General features: G+C 46.8%; 1 protein-coding gene across 2 annotated transcripts in view; it reads left to right on the forward strand.

Annotated features, from left to right (window-relative positions):
- Positions 1-15,083: 15,083 nt before the first annotated feature.
- The window catches only part of STK26 (serine/threonine kinase 26), a gene marked incomplete at its 3' end in the record, with an annotated part of 32,938 nt that continues 28,425 nt past the window's right edge, over positions 15,084-19,596 (forward strand). Inside the window, exons 1-2 of one of the 2 annotated variants that reach the window (XM_082062169.1) lie at positions 15,084-15,394; positions 15,501-15,619. In XM_082062169.1, coding sequence (XP_081918295.1) covers positions 15,578-15,619 — 42 coding nt within the window. In that variant the 5' untranslated portion in view covers positions 15,084-15,394; positions 15,501-15,577. The remainder of the gene's footprint in view (positions 15,395-15,500; positions 15,620-19,596) is intronic. The other variant, XM_082062168.1, reaches the window with a different exon arrangement.

Here is a 19,596-nt window from a genome sequence, read left to right on the forward strand (position 1 = left end):
TCATCTGGATGTAGGTTTATTTGTTTGTTAAAGTTAATTTTCTCTGGTTATAGATAATCCTTTTCGGAAAGGCTACAACGAAAGAAAAATCAACTGCGCCAAGCTTCACCGCAGCTCGTTCTGATCTTTCCCATCAGGTCATGAGCCTGCACTTCATTTTCCTTTAGCTTGTAACGTACCTAAAGGTTCTTTTCTTGTCTGTTTTGTCCCCTGTTAATCCAGGCTTGTTTTAGCCTGTTGCTTTCGTGCTCTCAGCCATGCTGGAAGCTGTGGTTCAGAGCCCCTTTCCCGGTGGGATGAGGGCTGGAGGGCAGAGGAAGGGCATGCTCGGGGCGAATGAGAGGCATCAGTGCTCACTGAGACAGCGACCACAAATTACAGCATATATAAAACAGGCTTTATTAGCTACTGCCTGCCAAGCCAGGCTTCTCCTTCTGGTCTTCTGTCCTCATTACTCTACCAAATATGGTACAAGTGCCTGGTGGGAAGGGAGGGAGGCAGAGTCCTGCCGGTGTGCACGTCAGCCCCTTCTGACATGCAGCTTTCCCTTGCTCTGAGTGTCCTCAAGGTGGTTTGATGTTGCTCCTAAATAGTTTCCTGGCTTATTTTATTTACATGCCATGTATTCTTGCACATCGCCAATGATAATTTAAAAAAAAATGTTTAAAAAATATTTGAAAGTGGATTAAATGCAAATTTTTGCTCTGTTGCTGTGCTGTTGAGGTAGAATAAAGGTAGGGAGAGTACTCTGAAAAACAGCAGTCAGGGAGTTTGGGGCCCTGTTATGCTCATATAAGATGCACTGTAAGTAGTAACAGATAATCAGCCTGCTAGGGCCCAACTTCATGATACTGCTCTTTAAATGGTCTTATTTATACCTTCAACCTTTTATTTTATACATAAGTGGGAAAGCTGTATAGCATATTCTTAATGCATGTGAGGTTTTTGGTATTAATTTTATTTACACAGACTTCCAGAGCTGCAAATTCACCATAACAACATACTGTTGGATACATAAGAGTCCATACACTGGAATTAGCATGAATGTCTCTCCCCTGGGTGATGGAGGTGTAGTTTACACAACCCGGAGCTGATTCAGCTATCGTACAGCTTTGCTGCTTCTTGAAGAAGGTAGGGTAACACCCTCCCTGGGATTAGGAAAGAGCAGCTGGGAAGAGCAGCCGAGATCATTGTCTGGATGATCTGGAATATGATCGTGATTATTCATATTTAAATAACAGACATGACAACGCAAGGTTGTTTTCAGAATTATTTCATAAAAGTGCTTCTGCTTATATCGTTCTTCTATTACATTTATCTCCTGACTTGTCAATTGTGTTTTCACTTCTATTCCTTGCTAGATCAGATAAGTAAAATAAGCTTGCAAAAAAAAGTATTTCTTCAGCATGCACAGCTCATGATACGACAGACTAGTTAGCAAATCCTTGTCCTGAGGCCCCTGCCGCTATTATAAATGAGTTGTGTGCGGCCTCTACAGGAATTGGTACAGAATTAATGCTTTTATTATACTGCTTATCTGTTATGAGATGCCTATGAATGAATGATAGAGATAATTAAGGAGACTTGCTGTTATGTGTAAGATAAAACAATGCATTTTATTTTGTAGTTCTGTTTTGAATCCTGAGTAGCAAGAGTAAAACCTTCCACTTTGCCAGAAAAAGAAAAAAGCTAAATCCAGATAAAATTGAATGCTTTAGTACGTTGTATCCCCACAAACACAGAATTCAAACTGACTGTTCAGGACTGATACAACATAGATACAGATGGGTCACATCAGACCAACATGGGTTTTTTTTCCTGGCTTCTTTGCCTTTTTGGTGCAATCAGGTCAGTTCCTGCCTCTCCCTTAATAATAAGGAAGGTTAAAGCTTTGCTTTATGGGAGAAGCTTTAGCTGTTTGTCTCCAGGACATGGAGCTCTGGAAAAGTCAAACACTGTGAGATTCATGGGAAACCCTGACGTTACTTGCACCTCGTTTACAGTTACTCTGAGGCAATGCTATTGCCAGCTGCAACTTGGATGTCTGTCTGTAGTTATTCATGCTAGAAAATAACTAGCTCCTCAGGAGAGCCTGGGCTCCTGTTACATTTTATTTTTGTAGCTCAGAGGATGGACAGGGAGAAAGGTGTCATACTTTCCATGCCAAAGAAAAAGGCTGTGAGCACTGAAGCAGATGAAGCCTTGATTCACGCGGGGTTGTGCTGTGCACTCCTTGGCAACCCCTTGGCAGGTAGATGTGCTGTCATCCCTTGCCTGGGACACAGTCTCAAGGTTCATCCCTCTCCCATCTTCACAAGTTGGTAGGAGCAGATCCATGGAGGAGCCCTTTCAGCTTTTTAATCGAGTCAGCTGAAGGTGGCCAGAAGGTCCAAAAGATCCTCTGGAGAGGAGGAGGAGCACTCAGCCCCCTGCTCCGCTTCTGAAAAGTCAGGTTTTGAGGGATTAACGGCACCGACTCTCAGTGCAGGTGAACCAAGAGACCCTTTATTTCCGCAAGGCGCTTACATTTATAGTTAGTAGCTGTTGTACACGCGTTTAACTTTCTGTTTCAATTGGCTTATGCCAGCTGTTCACGTGCTTAAAGTTATCTTGTGGTTGGTTTACTTAATCTTGCGTGCACTCTGACAGTTTGTCTAACACATTGTAAATATCTTTTCTCATGCAAAAACATTCTGGTTTCTCAGTCTATTTTGATCAAGGTCTTTCCAGTAACTCAAGATGACTGTCTCTAAGATATTCCACAAGGTTTACACAAGAAGTGGAAATGTCGAATTTGAGTGCAGAGGTGACTAATGACCAGAGAGGGGCAGGACAGGCCTGGGATGAGGAGTGCCACTAGCACCAGCCATGAGACCAGAAGGCACGGCCAGCATGGGGAGACAGAGCTAGTGGCATCTGCAGGGAGCTTGTCCTTGTCGTGCACACATTCAGGATGCTTCTACAGCTGTGGGTTTGGGCTTTTTGGGGATGGTGGGGGGGGTTATTTGTGTGTGTGTGTTTGGAGGTGGGTGTGCGTTTTGGGGTTTGCTTTTGTTTTGTTAAACCGATGGGTTTTTTAAATGTTTTTAAGATGTTTGACTGCAAAACCAACGCAAAGCCAAGGCCAGCCCGGGAGGGCAGGGCTGGCGCTGTCCAGAGCCGACACCGGGGGGCAGGAGTCTCCCAAAAACCGCTCCTCCCGGGCTGCACCGTCCCTTCCCAGACCGGCCCCTCTGGCACCGGCTGCCCCCCGTACGCCTCCCGCACACCCTGCACATGCCCAGGCACCCCTGTGCACACTCAGCCCCCCGCCCCATACGTGCCCAGGCACCCACCAGGGCTGGGTGTGCAGGTGTGCTCCTGGGCGTGCAAGAGTGCTCGGGGGGATGCAGCTGTTCTCCGAGGTGTACATACATACATACATACTCCAAGGCATGGCCACAGTGGGACTAATGCAGGGCACCTGACTTGGCAGGAGAGCAGAGGGACCATGTTCTTCCAGCTAATTGAATAAACTGGGGGATGTCTGGCTATGAAGGATTAACAGCTCCAAGAACTTCTCAGAGCACAAGGACCTTCTGCCTGTGAAAGTCCCTGGTCTGCAGCCTGCCACCAACCTCCTTTTCTTGTGTGAGAGTCCTTCTGCTCTTCCTGCTTCTCCACTCATGCACAGCTCTTGTCCCATGCACTGAAGAGCACCCAGAGAGATTACAAGGGGCATTGGTTGAAGTGCAAAATACAGCCCAAGGGTGAGAGGGGAGCAGAGGGCTGAATGGGCCCCTGGTGGTGTGTACCTGCTTGGAGCTGCCTACAGATCCATCTCCTGAAATTTATTTTGTTTTTAAGCAAGAACAGGAGGTGAGAGCTCCCATGGCTGCATTACCCAAGAGTTATCCCATGTCACCAGCAGGTCTCACATTCCCTTTTGCAGAGACACTTCTTACAGCTGCCTTCTATCCCTACTGCCTGGTAACAGCCAGCTTCTGATGTTTCAGCAAAATCTGATATTCTTGCTTTAACTGAATCTGTGTTTTCTAACAAGCAGGACCGAGCAGCCGGTAATCTGTGACCAGCCTCTCTCAGATGTTTGACAATATTCTACACCTTGCTTTAGTGCTCCCAGGACCAGAAGATGAGTGCTGTGGTCATGGTGCAGCACATGGTACCAATAAAGTGTGTACCTCTGCTACTACACATCACTCTGTGGTTGTCAGGTTACCTCCACACTGTGGGCTTCCCATGGGATCATGGGCATCCAGCACTGCTACTCAGAGGAGCATCCATCAACACAGCACAAACAAGATGTCTGCTCCTGCCAGATCAAGAGAAATTGGTGCAATAGGGCAAATAAATAGGAAAGGACCCCATCTGCTCCACCAGGACGGCTCAAATCCTTAAAGGTAAAGTATACTTGGGAAGTTCCTCAGGAGGGAGAGGGCAGAGTGTGCCCAGACCCTGTTTGAAAGCCTGAGATCACAGGGAAGGGTGACATTTTATTAATAAGCCACTAATGACCACCTCTTTGGCATTTCCTGAAAACTTAGTGTGTTGGCTTTACCTTGTCTGTTGGGGAGCACTCTGATGTCAGCAGTCAGAAATCCTGCTGAACCGGCCTGACTTGCAAATGAATGAAAGTCAGCTAATCTGCTGTCTTATCTCTCCTCCACCCCCAAATCGCCATCCACTTCAGGCATCAGAGGGAAGCTAATTGACTATTGAGCTTCCTTTTCGTGCTCAGACACCTCCAGTGACTTGGTTATTTTTCTCTCATTTTTGTTTCCTAAACAAATTGGCTTCAAAGGCGGTGCTGGTGCAGGTGTCAGTGTTACGTGATAAGTATCTACCAAATAACTAGGGGAGAGGCTTTGCTTTACCAGGTGCTTGCTGCTGCTTTGAGACATCTGTTGTAGTTTTGCTGCCTCTCCCAGCTAACCATGGTGAGAGTTAGCACTGGGAAAGGACATTGGTTGCTGCTCCCTTTCTCTCTTTTCCCTTATCCCCCAAAGCTGAAGAAAGTGGGGACTTTTGGGTGCCAAAGGCCAGCACAGAGTGGCTTTCCAAGGCATGTGACCTTTGCAGAGATACATCACTGTTCCTCAGAGAGGCTTTTTGAAGGAAAAGGGCAGATGTCTGTGGGAATGGTCCCCTGGTTGCGGGCTGGCCCAGAGCAGGAGGCTCTCATCTCCACCTTGTCTGACCCTCATCCTCCTCCACCCTGCGGAGTGCTGGACCGGGCATGTGGCCAGGCTGTGTTTGCCTTTCCCGGGTTGGAGACAAAGTAGAAACTTGGAGAGAGGAGGGATATGCTAAGCTCTTGCCCTGGCATCAGCTGCGGCAAACCACTCCCTCATCCATGCCATTTTGCCAGAGTGAGAAAATAGGAGAAGGTTACATGAGCTTTGGTGTTGTCACTTTCATGCCCGTGAAATTGCAGGTAGCCCCACTGGGAAGGAAGCTGTTGGCATGCGTGAGGATATGGGCCCAGCCAAGGACCAGCTGGCCACTATCCACTGTCCCCAGCCAGAAGAGACGTGCCCAGGTCTGCACGAGCCACCCGTGGAGGCAGGTCTCAAAAGCCAGCCCACGACAAAGGGTCACCTATGTTGGACTCCAGGGAACCACACAGGGTCTTTCTGTGCTGTGAGCAGCTCTTCACATCCCTCCCTGGGATAAAAGCCTGGGCTGGGGTAATAACTGGGGCAAAACTGAAAGGCTGAGGAAGTTGTGCTGTCAGGGTGTTTATTGTGGTGATGGAAAGCAGGGGGGGCTCCAGGCCATGCATGCATGTATCTGCATACATGTGCAGGAGCTTTGGTGTTACATTTTGATAGAGCACAGACAATGATAGCCCGCTGGCATGAATTGCTTCAAAATTCAGGTGCTCAAATGCCACAGAAGCACCATGTGGGCGTACTACAGGTGGAGGGAAATGAGGTGCTAGAGCTGATAGCAGAAGCACGTTCATCAAAGTGGATTAAATGGGATCCACCTATACAGGAACCACCTGTACAAAGCACCTACAGAAACCACCATGCAGAGCACTGGGGAAATCCAGGGGAAGCACTGCAGGTGAGGTTCAGAGTGGTCCCCGCCGCAGCGTGGCAGCACTGGATGGTCAGGGCTCTGCAAAGCCGTGGTGGGGACAGGGAGGTGGGTGGGAAGCAGAATACGCTGCAAGCCCCTTGCCTGCCCACCAAAACGTGCTGCACCAGATGGGTAAGTGCTGGGAGAGGCTTCAATCTACACCAGCTATAATTACCCAGGACGTGAACGCAACTGTATGGGCAAGGCAGCAGGAGCGCCGTGTCTGTCTAGCCTGGATGTGATGAGTTCCTGGCGACACTGCCTACGGCGGGAGCAGGTGGGGCAGGAGGACACTGGGACTGGGCACAAGGAATCCTCAGCATCCTGGTGAGTGCAAACCCACAGCTCACGCAAGACTGTGTCATGGTGTGCGTCTCTGCCAGGCATGATCCACCGCTGCTGGCCATGTCCCTGCTCCCTCTACAGCTCTCCACCAGATGCCCTGTTGTGCTGCATGGGAGCAGTCAAATGGCACAGTGCAAAACTAAGGCATGTCAAATTTTCTTTCTTTAAGTTGCAAAAAAGTACATTTCTGCAAGAACGCTCAGCTCTGCTGGGTTCATTTCCTCCCTGGGCTTACAAAATCTGCTCCCAGGTCCCATGCAACAGTCTCAGCTGCAAAGGCAAAGCCTTGCTCTGATGGGCTGCTCTCATGGCAGGAGAGCCTCCAGGGAGTTTGCTATAACCTTATGAAGGAAGGTGAACCCACCTTTTCACATCCTTATTGTGCATTTTGGTCCATAAAATCGGTTGGTGAAACAAGTTTAGTCACAGGACTTCCTGGCAAAGCAGCTCATAAACAAGCTTTCCTCACTTCCCTCTTATGAAAGTTCAGCTCTCCTCTGCTGCTCTGACTTCTTTGTTTCCCTCTTCTCCCACTTATCCCCTGACTCCCATTAGTATCTGAGTCAGCCTAGCAAACATTTACCCCGTGGCAGCCTCTCCAGACATAGCAGGAAGATCAGGCTTGGGAGTGCACTCTTGACACGTCTCCCGGGGATCCTTTCCCACTGGCTGGTAGATTATTTTGCTGTCGTTCCTCATTCACACGTTGAGAAAGAGGGAACCAATGGCCCATGTATTCAGCAGCTCGTTAGCAGTGAATGGTAATGGGGTCTGTGATGCTTCCTCTTCCCTTCTTCCCTTTCTCACTCATATCCTCCCCATACTTTGTACCTTTGTAGTGGCAGTTTCCTGGACTGAGTGTGATGATCAACAGCTGCTGGTAGAAGGTGCTACTTAAACAAGTGTCACCATTATTTACGTTTAACTGAAAAGTACACCCACTTTCCTGGATGCAAAGATGGTCAAGCACTAGCACACACGAAGGAGGCACCAAACACTGTGCGTTTTATAGATGCAGCCTTCTAGTACACAGGTCGTATTGTCACCATCATGGCATTTGCAGTCTCACTAGTAGCCTTGCTGGCCTTGATCCACATACTTATGTCTGACTTCCTTGTCAGCACAAGGGATAAGTGTACGTAGCAGTTGGACCAGATAGAGTAGAGTTCCCAAAGCAGCCAGGAGAGATGTGAACTTATGAGTCATCTGTTCTTTGATTGCTCCTAGTTGGCAGAAAAATGACTCTACACACAGGGTTGAACTGGAAATTTCCTTTCCTTGCTGCAGCCTCTGTCATTGAACACACTTAAACCCAGACAGCTCACCACACTGGTGCTTTGGCCTCACCCATTCACCCAGAGAGACCTTGGCCCTTGCATGGAGTTATATTTTACCTACCATGCTCTGCCTGTAGCAATGTGATTGCAGAACTGGGGCTGAGAATTGTCAACCCTGTTGTCATCCCATTTGCCCCCCGGCCAGTCACAGCCATGCCGGCAGCTGGGTTGGTTTGCAGCATTGCTTGAGGGTTCATTTACTGGAAACCAGAATCGTGAAGAGAGGACGTTTTCCAGATGACCCTACTTATATATTCAAATGGAGGTGAAAACCTAACAGGATATTCTGGTAGCCCTGTGTTTCATTTTCATTTCTGTTATGCTTTTACTCTGTCTTGTTGTAAAACTAGCAAAACTCTAAACTGTCCTCACCACAGCCTCTCAGTGCCCTCCTTCTCCCTCTTACTGTCCTTTTTGAAGTCTTGAGCATCTTCTGATTTTCTCTACACAGAAGCCACCATCTGTGACGTGTAGCAGCACACCCAAAGCCAGGCACTTGCTGTTCTTCTTAAGTGACAGCCCAACTGGGACACAGATGTTGAGCCTCATTTCCCACAATCCAGTGGCTTCTGGACATTTTTCCAAGAGATTTGTTCCATTCTCTCCTCTTGCTCAAGTTCCTTTTTAACAACAAACTTGACTTAGTATGTGTTTCATGCAAACAGCCATTTCCTTTTGAAGCTCTCAGTGAAGGCTGTGTTTGTCACTTAGTGTTCTGGGAAGAATTTGGGTAAATTGGACCGGAGACAAAAATCTCTCTGTTCTCTCTCGCAGGAAGGTATCAGATTCCTGCATTTCATGTGCATTTCTACTCTGAGGAGAAGCTCAGTAACAGTGGTGTTATCAGGCTGTCCCTTCGCACTGATTCCCAGCTCAACCACATCCAATTCACTCACTAAAAAGACTCGTTGCCATCATTGCTAATTCCAGCTGAAGGCTCAGGTGGGTCTCCACGAGTCAAGCTGTAGTCCTCTCCTTACTAAGGCACCGTCATTAATAGCAAAGGGTAAACAAAACAAATAAGGCACTTGGGTCTGTCACTGGCTGTGACAGTAACACCATCCCAGTGGTCAGAGCCTTCTGCCCCAGCCAGACTCAGCCCAACCTCATGTCACAGTGCTGCTGCTGCAGAGATGCAGGAATGCAAAACTAGAAACAAAGAGCGGAGAGGTTTGCATTTAATGTCCCCGTTTGGCCTTGCAGAAGCTAGAGGCAAAGGCAATGGGTCTCTGCCTACCCTACCTGCTCCTCAGGAAATTGCATGTTAACTGAAAGCCATCAAACACATATCTCTCCTTGCACGGGCTCCAGGGACAAGTGCATTTCCACAGCCGCATCCCACTGCCTTCTTCCTCTGCCTGAACTGGGGCAACTGGGAAGAAATTGTCCATGGGCTGGGGTGATGACCACATGCCCCAGCTGCACGGAAGGACCCATGGTGCCACTGTCTCTTCCTATCTGCTAGCATCGCTGCAGGGGCCATGGATTTCTAAGCCATATTCCTCCAAGGGAACTACGAAGTTATTTCTAACTTTGACCCAAGTTTTCTGTTCTGAGCATCCCCGTCTGTGCTCCCCACCGTGCCGTGACCACTCTGCCAGCCTGTTTTCAGCAGGTACTGATAGCTGTGATGTGCCAGGAGCCCTTGGAGGGCTGCCCGTGCATTTTGTGAGCCCCGTTGCCACGATACTGAACGCAGAGCAGATGTTTATTTCAACAGAGATGGCTTTGATTCCTTTTCAACTTTTCTCTTGAGCTGCCATCGTGTGTGAATACTTCTTCCCGGGAGCCAAGCGCTGTCAGGGACCAACAGGCAGGCGTCGTCGCTGCAGCCAGCGTGCAGGGGAACGGGGTTGAGAGGCATGTGGCAGGATGGCACAAAGCAAGCTGATGGCCCCAGCCTCTCTGGAGGGATCACTGAGGCTCTGGGAGACTGGCTGAAAATGGGTGTGCATGTGTGTGCACATAGGTGTTTTTGCGTGGCTCTGTTTTGGTGCTGAAAGCCTGGAGAGGCTGGGGAAAACCAGACTCATGCTCGCAGCTTCCAGCACTTCAGTTTTTTCTTTGTTTTCTCTCAGTTGCCTTCATTAAATTGTTGCTGCCTTGCTGCAGACCTGGACCAGCATAGCTTGGGGCTGAGGTGATGAGACCATCCTCTTCTTGAGAGCAAGAGAAGCCAGGCACCAAAAAAGACTGGAGATGTGGTAGAAAGATTATTTTCTTTCAAACAGTAATCCCAGGTGAGAACTACTGAGAAGAGATGCCACTTCTTCCTGATTTTTTCTTTTTCCCTTTTCCTTTCCTCTTCCATTTCCTCCCTAGTTTTCATGTTTGAATCTTTTAAAAACTACCACTTTCTTTTCTCTCTTTCCTCTAACCCATCTTGTCTCTCTTTCTCACCACCCTTTTCTTGGTGCTGGCAGAAGTGGGTGCTAAGAGCAGCATCCACCCTGCCCGGAGCCCTGCCCAGGGCTATCAGCCTGTGCCCCTTTGTAGTGGTGCTTAGTATAGGAATTCCACTAGAACTAACTTCTTGTTGCTGTTGCCTTACATAGACATGTTTTTAATCCTATAAATACTGTATGTATTTTATTAAAAAAAAAAAAACCAAACTTGTACTAGCTGTGCAAAGACACTGTGCTGCTGGGGCTGGCATTCTCTTTGCCCACTGGCAGGGCCTCTCACTCACTTCCTTCACCCCTTCCACTGTTGTGGCCAAACTATTTTTGGTATTCCAAGAGCGTAAGCTTTGCTGAAATTTTGATTTCCTGCTAAGGGGGAAATTAGACCAGGGAAGAGTTATTTAAAAGAATAAAGTATATTTGCAAGCAGGGAGGAGAATATATGAGAACATTAATTTGAGAAGATCAGTGTTCTGTGATGTTAAACTACTGAATTGGATAGAATTACCTATAAATATACACGTATGTGGTAGTTTATTTTACAGAGAGAAGTGTAAGTAGAGTATATTTGTAATAAAGAGGTCAAAAAGACAGCACTAACCACATCTCACTTATGTTGCAATCTTAGAAGCATAGGAGTATCCTGTAGAGACTGTCTTCTTTAAGCCAATTACTATGTTGAAATAAAAAATTCACCAGTACAAGGATATTTTTGTCACAAAGGTGGAAAGTGCCCTTGAACTTGTGAACAGTTCATTCAGTTTATCGTAATCCTTAGTCAAGTAATGACTCACCATTCACCACACTGGTACAATACACATTCACTATTAGCTTAGTACCTGCATAAAGTCAATTTACAGATTTTTTTTTTTCCTGTTAAGGATAACTAAAGATTATGTCAAAGAAGATCTCCCAGGAAAGAAATGAAACTGTGCTATAGACTCATCTAGTGCTATGGGCACCGTGTCTACTTGTTCTGTTAGCAAGTACCTCTGCCTACTATGGCAGGACAGTCCCTCCCATCTCAGCTGGGTGCTGTCCGGCCAAACGTTAACCCTCCAGGTCGAAACTTCAACACAGGAACAGGCTGATCGTGCCAGAGCAAAGCTCATCTACTATGGCAGCTCATCTCTGGCTGGAGCCAGTGGCAGGGACTTGGGGAGCTGCTTGAGAACAGAGCGAGCAGGGGCAACACTTGCACTTGCCTGCGGGGATTTGCAGCTCATGTACTTCCTCCACCAGAGGTGCTAGTTTTATAAATAGTATTTCCCAATGTTGTTTTTTTTTTTTCTTCCATTAAATTGTCCAGTCACTTTTGGCCCATAGCAAGGAGTTTGCCAGCTTAACTATATCCTGTGTGAAGAAGTGCCAACTTTTCTTTTGAACTTGGCACCTGCTTGTTTGATTTAATGATCCTTAGTTCTTGCATTGAAGGAGATGGTGAGCCAGCATTCCTCACCCACCTTTTCCATCCTAGGTATTTACCTCAGCCTGATTATTTTTCTTAAAAGTGCAGGAAGTGTCAATTAAAAAATACTTCAGCCATTTCTAAGAAGAAGATTGCAGGAAGATATATAATTCTGCCCTGCTAAGAAATATCATTTTGCCCTCTTGTCTTTGATGGAGTATGTGGAATGCGGTAAAGCCGTCATCCTTGTGTCAAGGATGTGCCATTGTTGTCCCTTGGAGAAAACGCATGTTGGCCATCTTATGTGAATGTCTCCATTTGTGAACACTTAGCCCTTTTTTTTCCCAATCCTAGTAAACTTTTAACCTCCACAACATCTTTGACAAGATGTTTCAAACGTAAAAACAAGAAAGGCATTGAATTTCACCAGTTTGGGATTCTGTATTCTGCTTTTATGTGATGACCCATTAGCCATGCTGCTGGGAGAAAGGTGTGAGGCAGATGCACTCTAAGCATGGTCACCACAGCCCAGGCGGGCACTGCACCGGCCAGCTGAACTTTGCAAAGGCACTAAAGGGTTTGCAATACCCAGATCCACCCTGGCTTATAGAAACTGGGTATCACATTTCCTAGACAGCTGTGTGAGTCTGATGGGGTCTTTCCTAATGGTGAATTTGCATCAGCTCTGCCAGAACCAGATCAGACACCCACTCCCTCCCTCACCCCAGCAAATCGCTGTGAGGAGTCCCTGGAGTTCACAGCTGTAAGATGCAGTATTTTTCTGTTTAGCAGTGTAAGTTATTTTGTTTTATTCATTTGCATTTGGAAGTTTGAGAGAAATTTCACCTATTTTTTGCGGTAGGTCTAAATCAGCTAACATGGTGCAGGCACTCTCAGTGTTTTTACCAGCTCTCTGCAGTCTTCTGATATAAAAACATTTTCACACCAGCAACACAAAAATAGTAGTTAAACACACAAAACAGTAGAAGGTCTGACTTGGGTCACATCACTACTGTAAGGCCCTGCGAGTTGTCCTAAGTGAATTGTAGACCCATTTTAAGTCTTGGAAAACAGCAGCAACTTGTATTTACAGGGCGGGCTGGAAAGGGGCAGGGAATGTCTTTCGTACGGCAATATCAGCAACTGACCACCTGACTTTCTTAATGCACAAATTAGAACTTGCTAATTACAGAGTGGCATACAATATTACAAGCCTTTTCCTAGATGTTATGGTGCCAGCCTACCTCACTGCACAGCCTGGCTGGATGACTCAGTTGTTACATGACCAGCTGATTACTTAAGATTCTCTGACAGATTTTCCTCCCTGGCTTCACTCACTGTATCATCCCAGGACTTTTGGAGTGAGTGTGGCATAAACAAGCGTTGCCTTTTTGCCAAACATTTTGCTTTGCGTTGTCACTGCAATTCTCTTGGCCATCCTGCCAGAGGCGGGAAATAACTACAGATATAATTACTGGGCAGAACACCTTATCACATCCATAGCAATTGTCCTCCTCTATTAAATAAATTTGTTACAGTCCCTTTCATGTTATATTAAGCTGCATGCAAGTCAGAAATGCATGAAAGGCCAAAAATCTCACTATATGGCCCCAAAACAGGAAGGATTTGCAATTAGTACTCTCTCTGATAGAAAGTAAACAGGTGTCTTCAAGAGGAAATATCTGAAGAAAAGTATAAAATCCAGGCAAGGCTGAGATAACAAGTTAGTGGGATTCTGGGGAGAAAAATCAAGGTAATGAATGGATAGAAAAAGAAAAGCAGAGTCTTGGAGCCAGAAGAGGAACAGAGGGACAGTAATGTATTAGCAGCATGAAACAAAAATTCTCATATTTCCCTTGTCAGGATTTTTTTCAGGGGTCATGTTCTAAAGATCATTAAAAGGTAAGAGGAAAAGTGTATGTTTAAGTATGTTTGAGCAGAATGAAGTAGGCAGGATTCATAAGTTCCATGAGTGAATGTTCATTTATTTACTGAATCACTGTACATAATTAAGATGGCTTTTTCTCAGTAGAAAATCTTCTTTCTTTCCAAAGGCTTATTAATCAAAAACATTTTCAAATTTAAGTATATCGTATAAACTTCCAGAAAATACTTACCTTATATATTCCACCCTTTAAAATGAACTCCTTGTAGGCTTCTAGGTAGCTACTGCATAGAAGCCTTTTAAAGCTATGTTATTTTTTTAAAGGTGCAGAAGAAAGTACATATTTTAATAACAGTAAAGGCTTAACAAACCAGCAAGTTGGAAACAAAAATATTCCAGCATGAGCCACCAGCCTGTCCTCAGCTAACATCACTGTTTTTTTGGTTCGAACCACAGTGAGTTAAGGATGGAAAGACTGCCCAACGTTGAAATTCTTGGCATTAGCCTGCTTTAACACAACCTTACCTTGAACAGAGGTGTTTTGTGTTCCTTGCCACAGTGCAATATTTCTCTCAGTTGCAAGGGAGAGAGAACAGCTCCCTTCACATTCTTTCCAAAGGGACCCACCCACGGAACAGGGTAGCTATGATACGGCCAACAGTCCAACACCTCCAGCTTACCTGATGTTTTCTTGGCTTTTAGACCTATAAACCCGTGAATTTGGGGGAAGTCCCTGCATACCCACGAGGATATTTTTGATGGGCCCATGTGATTTCTACATTCTTGCTCAGAGGGGTGAGGGGAAGACGAATGTCATAAAATATGTTTGGTTTAGCTTCGCTTGAGTAACTGGCAAAAACTCTCGTGTATAAGAATGTGAATCACAAGCACGAATAGGTGAGTCACGTATGAACAGGAAAAATGTCACCCCAAACCAGTTATTTTTTCCTCCCCAGGTCCCAGTAGAATGTGGGGGCAACCCACCCCACCAGGGAAGGAGAAGGCAGTTTGAGACAGAAGTGTGTGTTGGGTGGGTCCGGTGGCAGCTGGGGCAGGGCAAGTGGAGACCTGGGTGGGCAAGAAAATCAGCTGCCCCAAATGGACAGCTGAACCCCCCCAGTTTCATCAGACATGCCCATGCCACCTTCTCCAAGCCTGGCTGCAAGGAGACAAGACACCACCTCTTTGTGTCGCAAAAAGCAAATAAAACCCATAAAACATCCACTCGGTGATTTGCAACTACATGTCCCTGGGGTGCAGGAGCCCAGGGAGCAGTGGTGGTTGTATCTTTGGGGGTGCAAGGAGCAGAAGCCGTGCGTCTGGCGGTTCGGCCGCTGTGACAGTGTGTGGGGAGTACAGAACCCTGTGACGGTGTGTCTGGGAGGGAAAGGACCCTGTGGCAGTGTGCCCGAGGGGTTCAGGCCGGTGTTACACCACGTTCAGGAGCCCTGGCCAGTGTGACAGCGCTCGAGGGGTCCTGGGGAACGCGCAACGCCGCGGGTGGCGCTGAAGGCACCCCCGCTGTGGGGACCCCCGCCGCCCCTCCCTCGCCCCCCGGTCCCTGCCCGCCCGAGGAGGCGGGGGCAGCTGACGCCGGGGCCCGTGCGGTGGCGGCGGTGGCGGCTCCGCCCCACGAGGCCGGGGCTGAGACGGAAGAAGCCGCCGTCGCCGCCGCACAGCAGCCGCCGCTTCTTTGCCGGAGCCCGACATGGCGCTCTGAGCTCAGCCCCGGCAGTGCCGAGAGCCGCCACCCCGCGCGCCTCTCCGGGGGCCCCGAGCAGCTGCCCCCGCGCCGGGACCGGGCAGCGGGGCATGGGCAGGGCGAGCGGCGCCAGCCGGCAGGGCCGCTGCTAGGAGCCCGGCGGGCATGGCAGAGCGGCGCTAGGGCCCCCCTTGCCGTCGCGCAGCTCGGCCCCAGTCCCGCGGCCGTGAGGTGAGCCGGCGGCGGGCGGGGGCTGCCGGGCAGGGCGGGCCGCGGGGAGGGAAGGAGGGAGCGCGGCCCGCGCTGAAGCCGCCTCCCCGCCGCTTTGTCCTTCCAGGCCCCGCCGCCGCCGCCCAGGAGCAGGGAGGCCGAGAGAGGGGAGCAGCGGGCGGCGCCCGGCCGCCGCAGCCCGCCATGGCCCACTCGCCCGTGGCGGTGCAAGTGCCCGGCATGCAGGTGAGCTCCGCGCCGGCCCCAAAATGGAGGCGACGGGCCCCGGGCTCGGCCCCGGCTCCGGAAGCGGCGCTTGTGGCCTCACCGGGCGGAGGCCGCTGCTGGGGCGACGGGTCTGGGGGACCGCGGGTGGGCGAAGCGGGGCGGGCGGCGCGGCCTGGCCGCCGAAAGGCCTCGCTCGGCCTAGGGAGGAACGCGGGCCGGAGCCCTCGACGGGCGAGGCGGGGAGGTGCCCGGAGGTGACGGGAGGCCCTGGAGGGGCCCCGCTCCGTCAGCGTGCCCCGGGGGTCGCGTACCTGCGCCAGCCCCTCGGAGGCGAAGGGTGCCCCCTCCCTCCCGCCCCCCTTTGTTCAGGGTTGGCCGCGCCGCATCCAGGAGCGCGTCAGAGCTTCTAAAACTGATTAAAGGCGAAATGAAGTTAATCGCAGGGTGTGTGGGTGTGCTGTAAATGACATATCAAGCTGGCTGGCAGGCGTACCCTCCTGCAGGACTTCCCCACCAACAGGCACTTGGGCGCTGGGCCTGTAGCGGAGCTTCTCCCAGGACCTTCGGTTAATGGGAAGGTCCGTGCTAACCCGGCCACCTTGCTCCGGGAGCCGTCAGCTGTCAGAAACCTGCACCTCTCTTCGGCCGGGAATGGGGAATGAGACCTGCTGTCGCTTCTCTGTGTTTGTGGTGTCCGCTTAGAAAATAAGCAAGCTCATATGTTACTGATTTTCATAGGAAAGGTGGAGTTTCTGTGACTCTTCGTTGTTATTACACTGGACAGTGTAATACACAATTATTCAGGGATCTCTATCAAACATAAAGGAGCTGAGGACCAAACTAATTTTGGTGTTGATTTTTGATTTTCAGATGCTGGCAGCACAGTCAGTGTTTTGAGTTTTCTCTTATGAGATAGTCACAGCTGGATAGTATTGGAGCTTTTTTCAGTTCAAATAACGTAGAAACTTTTTTTTATTAATATGTGAGACATGTACAGTAAAGAGTTCAGGAGGTTTCAGAGCAGAAAGTTAAAATTTCTCTTGCTCAGGTATCTTCATTACTTTTAGAAAGTGTAGAATTGATGTATGAAGAGTATTTATATATTGATCTGGGCCAGTTACAGTAGCAAGGTTTGGTTTACCTTTCTGATTTCAAATAATTTGCAGGCTCTTTGACATCAGTTAAATTTTGGTCATCTACTGACTTTATGTTCATACAAGAGGACATAAAACACATTTTCTCCACCTCCTTGTTCCATTAATATGTCAGGGTTACTGTTGTATTGGCACATCGTAAAGAAATTTTGTGATAAAAGATTTAGAAGCTTTAGCCAGAGCTTCTTTATTTTTATACTCTGTTCATGTGTGTGTGTGGGGGGGGGCTGTTTGTTTGGTTTTTTTTTAACGTTTTTATTTGGGAGACTTCTATTTCAAAATCCAAGTTTGTCAGTTTCTTATTTTTATATCTGGTTAATGTATTGCTCTCCTATTTTCCATAGCTGTCCTATCATCACAAAAGGACCTTGAAATTATTTAAGGTCCCGTTTTCCATTGTTATACTAATAAACTTTATGTAATAGCATACTTAGTTCTACTAGTATTGTTGTTAGTTTAACCCAGATCCCTTAACATATATCTGTATGTTTAAAGCTTTTTTTTTTTGAACTGTTAGATATGTACAGCTGCATAGAATTAAAATACGTATTTTCTTTTAAAATGAAGACTATTACACAAGTCCTGAAAGTCTTAGAATGCAAATAAGTAGAATTCGGTGCAAAATTATACTGCTCACTCTTCTCTTAGAAGGGTCTTGGTATTTTTTTTAATTAAAAAAACCCCAAACCTGTTCTAGAGTGTGGTAGTCTGAGGTATAAGGGTTGCTTCTTTTGTTTGTTTAACCTATCGTAACTACTGAGTCAGAATCATCCAAGTGATGATAAAAGCATCCCTGCTCCTGCTCAGTGTTAAACTAAATGCATTGTGATCGATTGAAGAGGGAATAAACAGGTTCTTCTGTAATGGAAGAAGATCTGATAGTTGCATTAAAACTATCACTGTGGGAAAGTGCCTGTAATGTCAAACCTTTTGTTTTGTAGTCTGTGTTGAGGGAAGCATTTCATTGCATATAACAGTTGGAAACTGAATTTGCCAGAGAATGTGTTACAGGTTTGAAGTGTTCAGTTTTATTGTAATCTTATACTTTCCCTCCTATTTCATTATACCAAAAAAAAAAATCAATAAAAATCTAGAAATAATGTGTAATTCTCATACTCCTAAAAGAAGACTTTGATTGTTTATCACTAGAGTATAACAGAAGCTTTCTTGATTATGTCAAGATCTTTCATCTTATGAAGACTCAGGTTCCATTAAAAAAAAATATCCAAACATGGAAAATTACGGAAAGTCACACAGAGTTATTTTGGTGAACTGAGAGTCTGACTTCAGTACCCTGGCAACCATGTAAGACCCAGAGGTAGTATTATCTGTTGCCCTTATGAGTAGTTACAGAACCATTTGTTTATGTAGTGGTTGCATTCTGTTTAACCTGTCCTGTCTCCCTAACAAACCCAAATTTTATACCTAACAATTCTTGCCTGCGCAGACAACTTCCTGAACACATTCATTTTCCTCACTGCTTTGGAAAGGCTCCACTTGATCCAATTGTATCATGTTAACTTACCTTGCTGCCAAACTTCTAAGCCCATTCAATAAAATCGAAGTACCCTGAGAATGTATAAAATGAGTACTCTAAAGCCAAGCATGATACCCCAAATTATGGCATTTTACACAGAATCCAAGATAAGAGGGAAAAAACAAAGGTTGATAGAGCCATGTGAGTGCAGTTAAAGGTGTCCTGGTTACATGAAGCACAGTTTTCCCCAAGTTTGAATATCAGGTTGGAGTTTTTATTCAGTAATGTCCCTGTAACTTTGTTCCTTGGGATAAAAATATTCAAACTAGTTCTTAGTCTGGAATGTTTTGAGATCTCACAGTGAGAAACTTCTCCACTGCTACTGTCTTCAAGGAGTCTAGTTGAACTCATACAAAGCATTTCTAGATATGCAAGAGAGATTTTTAGAGCCTACCCGTGTCTTGACCAGATGATCCTCCTGGTCCCTTCTAACCTGATATCCTATGATTTTATCAGTCCAGGGCCTATACTGAAAACAGAGCTGGGGTGAAGGTCTTGGACCCCTTACTCATAGTCCTACGCTGCTGCTTTCTCTTGTCCAGCAAGTGGGATGGGTAGTTCTGAGGGTCATGTTTATTTCAAGTGATCTGAAAGTTTAAAGTATGTCAGTCCTTTCAGATGGATGCATTTCTGAGGCACTTGTATTTTTGGCAGCATTTCATAGATTACTCTAAAACATCTTTACAAATGAAAGAGGCTGGAAACTGTAAACTTACAAGTGAGTAACAATTAACAAGGTGGACAGTGAGGAAATTTTTCTGTCAGCATCCTGAATTTCCCAGCTAGTCTGAAAACCTGCAATGAAGCATCACTTAATTAATAAATGCTTTTTTTAGCTGGTAGAGTTTTTATGTATACACTTTTCCTATTCTAATTTGTTGTGCAAATATTAATTCGTTAACTGATGGAAATGTTGATTTTTCTCATTTTGTTTCTTCTTTTCAGTATGTGTGTCTTTGGAACCTGATTTGGGGCTTTATTTCTCTTTATCTCTGCTATCCTAATAATCTAGACACTTTTTGCTTGCTTTGTCATGGCTTTGTTGGTATCTCCTGATCCTGTATGGCAGTAGTCTTCAGTGCAGCCAGAAAGGTTGTTCAGACCTGATCTCCATCTGTTTTTACTGGCATTCAGACTGTAATGCAATAAAGAGCCTAACTTCCTCTAAAAGAGAAGGATGTGACCTGTCAGCCTGTGTACTCTGATTCACAATTGAAGAATTGCTTGATTAAACACAAACTTGGATGTAAAGGTGATCTTTGCTCTTTGTGCTGCTGTTAACAGCCTGGCTGTAGGGCGCTGCT

The sequence above is a fragment of the Streptopelia decaocto genome (genome assembly GCF_964273445.1).
Source record: "Streptopelia decaocto genome assembly, chromosome: 10".
Taxonomy (NCBI): Eukaryota; Metazoa; Chordata; class Aves; order Columbiformes; family Columbidae; genus Streptopelia; species Streptopelia decaocto.